Source organism: Manacus vitellinus, unplaced genomic scaffold, assembly GCF_001715985.3.
Source record: "Manacus vitellinus isolate BGI_N305 unplaced genomic scaffold, ASM171598v3 scaffold_62_pilon, whole genome shotgun sequence".
Classification (NCBI taxonomy): domain Eukaryota; kingdom Metazoa; phylum Chordata; class Aves; order Passeriformes; family Pipridae; genus Manacus; species Manacus vitellinus.
In genome coordinates, this window is record NW_021940704.1 from 221068 (window position 1) to 225751 (window position 4684).

The window sequence follows — 4684 nt, forward strand, 5'->3', positions numbered from 1 at the left end:
GGGCCCCGCGCCGGAAAGGGGAAGGGCGTCCCCGCACTCGGTGACACAGTTTGGCCATTCCAAACTCCCACTCCGGGCGGGATCCCTTCCTGTGGCAGAGTCCCACGGCGGGGCTCCCATGGGCTCCAGGCCCTCTATGGGGCTGCGAGAGCTCTCTGGCACAGGGTCCCCTTGAGCACGTCGGGGACAAGAAGGGAGGTTGGTGTGGGGCAGGGTGTGCACAGCTCTGGCATTGCTCTGGCTGTGATTCCTAAGACAAGTTTCTCCTGGGGCAGGCAGATATTGCTGTGAGCCATCTGGTGCCCACCATTAGGGGCCAGAGTTGACACAGGGGTGGTTTTCGGGAAGTGTCCAGGGCTGTCCCATTCCAGGTTTGGCTGGCAGTGCTGAGCTCACTGGTGGTGAAGGCAGAACAAGGGGCTGTTTGTGCCAGATTTAGCTCCTGGGGAGTGATGCCAGGGCTGAGCCATGTCCGTCCTGGTGCATGTGATGGCCCAGACGTGGGTGCAGCCCTGGTGGTGTCCTGCAGTAGGGGGGACAGCCTTCGCATCTGACTCAGCCCTGTGGCCATGGCAGGCAGGGCTGGGTGGGCACATGGCTGGGCAGAGGACTGGGGTGAAGGTGCAGTCTGTCCTGCCTGCTCTGCCAGTGCCCAGTGGCAGGCAGCAGCATGGCAGGGGGTAAACTCAGGTGCTTCACTGACTGCATGGTGGGACTGGGAGCCCTCGCAGGCAGCCAGAGTCCCCTGCCAGGAAGGCAGCACTGTGGCTGGTATCTGGGTGGGAGGGCAGCGTGCCTGCACAGGCAGACACATTGGGCTGTGCCTAGCCTGGCCATGGCATTGCAGTGCCCAGGTCCCTGAAAAAAGGGGAGAGCTGTGGGGTGCTGGGCATAGCTGTGCCAGGCAGGGCCATGGGGCACTGCTGGAATGGTCAGGAGGCCTTGCTACTGCTGCCTGCTTCCCAAGGTGCCATCTTGTCCAGGGGCAGCAGGGTGGCCCCTGAGACCCAGCTGGCACCAGGGCTGGAAAGGGGTGCCCAAAGGCATGTGCACAGTGACTGGCCTGCTAGGAAGTCATGGGTGCTCCCTGTTGCTGGGGCCTGACTGCTGCCCAGGCTGGTGCTGCAGGCACTGTGAGCAGAGCTTGTTCCTTGGCTGAGCCTGGGAGCAGCTGGGCAGGGTAAGGAGCCCACGAGTGCAGGAACCCCAGCATGGGGCCGGATTAGCTCTGTTCTGTGGGTGGCTGTAGTGGCTGGCCACATCCACACCAGGCAAGGGGGCATGGGGCACCCCAGGTCCTGCTGGCAATGGGCACTCTGGCTGCACCTGCTGGGCACTGCTCATCCCGGGACTGCCCACACTGCACCTACCTGCTGGGGCAGAGGGGGTGGGCTGGGGTCCCACATGCTGGCAGCACCGTAACCTTGTGTCCTCCAAGCTGCAGCAGTACAGGGTACCAGGCTCATTTTGGCCATGGGTGTCAGGGATGGGTAGGCATGTTCCAGGGCTCAGTGCTTCCCCTGCTAGTTGTCTCCCATGGGCACATAGGGCATGATGGCATGCTTTGGGCATTGAAATCACCACGGGTGCCCAGGCAGGCCCGACAGGGGGCTGGAAGCAGCGGCAGGGGGCTGGCATCCACGCCGGACAAAGGGCCCTTGTGCTGCCTGCACCCGCGGGGGAATCTGCTGGGATGGGACATTTTTCTTTCTCCCCCCTCCCCGATGTCCTTTCCTTGCTCAGAAATTCATGTGACCAGAGAAGGGGGGGAGCCCGGCGCGCTCAGATCCTTCTGTGGTGCCTGGGGTTCAGGCAACTGCCCCTTTCTGAAGCCTCTTTCTCCCCCTGCACCCCGTGGCAGCGGCACATCCCCTGGGATGTTCTGGGGGCTGTGCCCCCCCTGACGCCCCTCTCTGTTGCCCAGGTGGAGGATGGGGGCAAGGCTGCCCTGTCCCGCCGGCTGCAGCCGGGTGACGAGCTGGTGAACATCAGCGGGACGCCTCTGTACGGGTCCCGCCAGGAGGCCCTGATCCTCATCAAGGGCTCCTACCGCACCCTGAAGATGATCGTTCGCAGGTTGGCAGCGCTGCGGGGGAGGGATGCAGGGAGGGGCAGCGGGGCTTCGCCTGCCCAGGGGGCTGACAGGAGCCTGGAGATGCCCTTGCCTCCAGCCTGGAGGTGCCCCTTGTTGGGATGGGATGGGGGTCAGTCCCCCTGTGGCTGCCAGTGCTCTGGGTGGGTGGGGGTTCCCCAGCCAGAGGAGCCGGGGCAGTGCGGCCGGCTCGCCACCCCCTTGCTGGGCGGTATCCTCAAGCGTGGCCGCTCCTCTCCCTTCCTGCCTGCCTCCTGCCTGCCTGCCTGGGAAAGGAAGGAGAGGCAGGGCTGGGCCTTGCAGTCTTCCCCCCCACCCCCAATCTGCATCCATTCCCTGGCTGCATCCTGACTGACTCCAGCTCCAGCGGCACTGCCCACTGGGCAGGGGTACCACGGGGCTGTGCTGGGGCTCAGCATCGTCCATGGTGAGTTTGGGGGCTCTGGGAAGGGAAGTCCCTGCACTGACTCGGCAGCTTGTCCTTGCCACCCTCCTTACCTCGTTAGTGGATGCTGGGGCAGCACTCGGCACTTGGGGGGTTCAGGAGGTGGCTTCTGACCACGTGCCTGTGTGGTGGCATTGGACACTGCTGCCTGCATGTGGCGTGGGGACTGGAGAACCCCACGGCTGCCAGGGTTTGGGATGGGGCCCAGCACGGGACACCCCCCCTCCTCCCCGGAGACAAGATGTGGCCGGTGCTTGCTGGGGATGCTGAGGGACCGAGGAACAAGGGGGGAGGGTCAGGCTTGTGGTGGAGACGCAGATGTGGCCTCAGGGTCCCTTGGCGGAGCTGGTCCGTTTGCCCTGCCCGGGGTGTTGCCTGTGGGCTGCGCAGGGGCCACGTCCTCGGTCCCCTGTTGATGCTGGCAACAGGGATGCTGCAGGCAGGGGACTCTGGCCAGTGGGGTGAACCGTGGGATCCCCCTGCCCACTGCTGGGTGCTGGCAGGGCTGGACCCTCCTCACCACCGTCCCCCTTGGGCAGGCGCTGGTCTGGGGGGACAGGAAGCCCCGTAGGAAGTGACTTCAGCCCCGGTTCCTCGGCCTGGCTTCCTCCCCATTCTTGTCCTTTCCCGCTGTTGCTCTTGGCAGGAGGAGTGTGCCCGTCCTCCGCCCCCATTCCTGGCACGTGGCCAAGCTCGCCGAAAGCCGCCCCGACGCCCCCACCATGCACTGCCCTGCTGATGCCTTCAGCCTCTCATGGCCCTCAGGGTGTGATGTCAGGTGAGACCCTGGGGCATTCATGAGACTGCGCAAGGGGAGGGGGCACATGGGGCACCCGCTTGGGTCAGGGTGGGGGGTATGGCGTAGATGCTCACATGCCTGCCCCACACAACTGTCGGGCATCCCCCCTCATCCTTCCACTGCGCTGCCCTTTCCCCTGCCTGTTTACTCCCAGCTCCCGGCAGGAAGGGGCGGTGGCTCTGCCGGAGCTGGCCAGGAGCTGCTTAGTCCCCTTTTGGCCCCTTTGCTGCCAGGAAGCTGGGGATGGTCCCGAAGTAGGCTGAAGTTACAGGCACACCCTGTGTTTCCCTGTGCCTGCTCCCCCTGCCAGTGCTGAGGCAATCTTGGTGCTGCCCCCAAACCCAGTGGTGAAGAGCAGGTTGGGGCTGCATTGCTCTGTGCCCACTTGTCCCGGGGAGGGTGTACGTGTGGGGGGGTGGGATCTCCGCGGAGCTGGGCAGGGGGTGGCAGACACCCCTAATGCTGGCATGGGGCCGGGCAGCAGTGAGCTGTCCCTGCAGTGGAACCCGCTGTCCCGGCACTGCAGCACCGACCGGAGCAGCTCCATCGGGAGCATGGAGAGCCTGGACCACCCTGGCCAGGCCTACTATGAAGGAGACCCCTCACCCGTTGACCAGGGCATGTACCACAGCAAGCGGGACTCGGCCTATAGCTCCTTCTCTGCCAGCTCCATCGCCTCCGACTGCGCCCTCTCCCTCCGCCCTGAAGAGGCCGTGTCCACTGACTCCAGTTTTCAAGGCGCCTACAAGGCCCCTGACGGGCGCTACCTGACCACAGGGGCTGAGCCATCTGCCAGCCGGCACCCCGAGGCCTGGCGGGCGCCTGTGCCTCCCCAACCCCCTGTCAGGAGGGACAGCCTGCGGGCAGCCCCGGGCAGCAGAGGGGACAGGCACCGGGCGTCAGTGTCAGCGGACATGCTGCATGCCAAGGGCCGGTGGATCTCCGACACCTTCCTCTGCCAGCGGGATGGGGAGGCGGAGGCGGTGGGCGGGAGGACGCTGGCACCGTACCCCACAAAGGACCGTCTCTCTGCTGACCAGTATTACATGTTGAGCTCCCACCCGGACCAGTGCCCAGCTGAGCCGCTCCTGGGGGAGAGCATGGAGTCTGATGACCGGCTGTATCTGGATGGCAGCATGCACCGAGTGCTGGATGCCACGACAGCAGGTGACAACCCATTGCTGTCCCCCCTCAAGGGCCACGTGCCACACCGGCACAGTGCTCCCGAGCAGCTGCTGGCCTCCCAGCTCCGCTCCCTCCAGGTGGGCTCCAGCAGCGAGCGAGCCTCGCCAGCCCCCGATGGGCACCGCTGGACCTTGTCCCCACTGCACCCTGAGGGCAGCCGGGG

General features: G+C 65.5%; 1 protein-coding gene across 1 annotated transcript in view; it reads left to right on the top strand.

Moving 5' to 3' along the window:
• The window catches only part of SHROOM4 (shroom family member 4), an 11696-nt gene that overhangs the window by 2220 nt on the left and 4792 nt on the right, over positions 1–4684 (top strand). Inside the window, exons 2-4 of the mRNA XM_029963742.1 lie at positions 1862–2076; positions 3184–3315; positions 3821–4598. Coding sequence (XP_029819602.1) covers positions 1862–2076; positions 3184–3315; positions 3821–4598 — 1125 coding nt within the window. The remainder of the gene's footprint in view (positions 1–1861; positions 2077–3183; positions 3316–3820; positions 4599–4684) is intronic.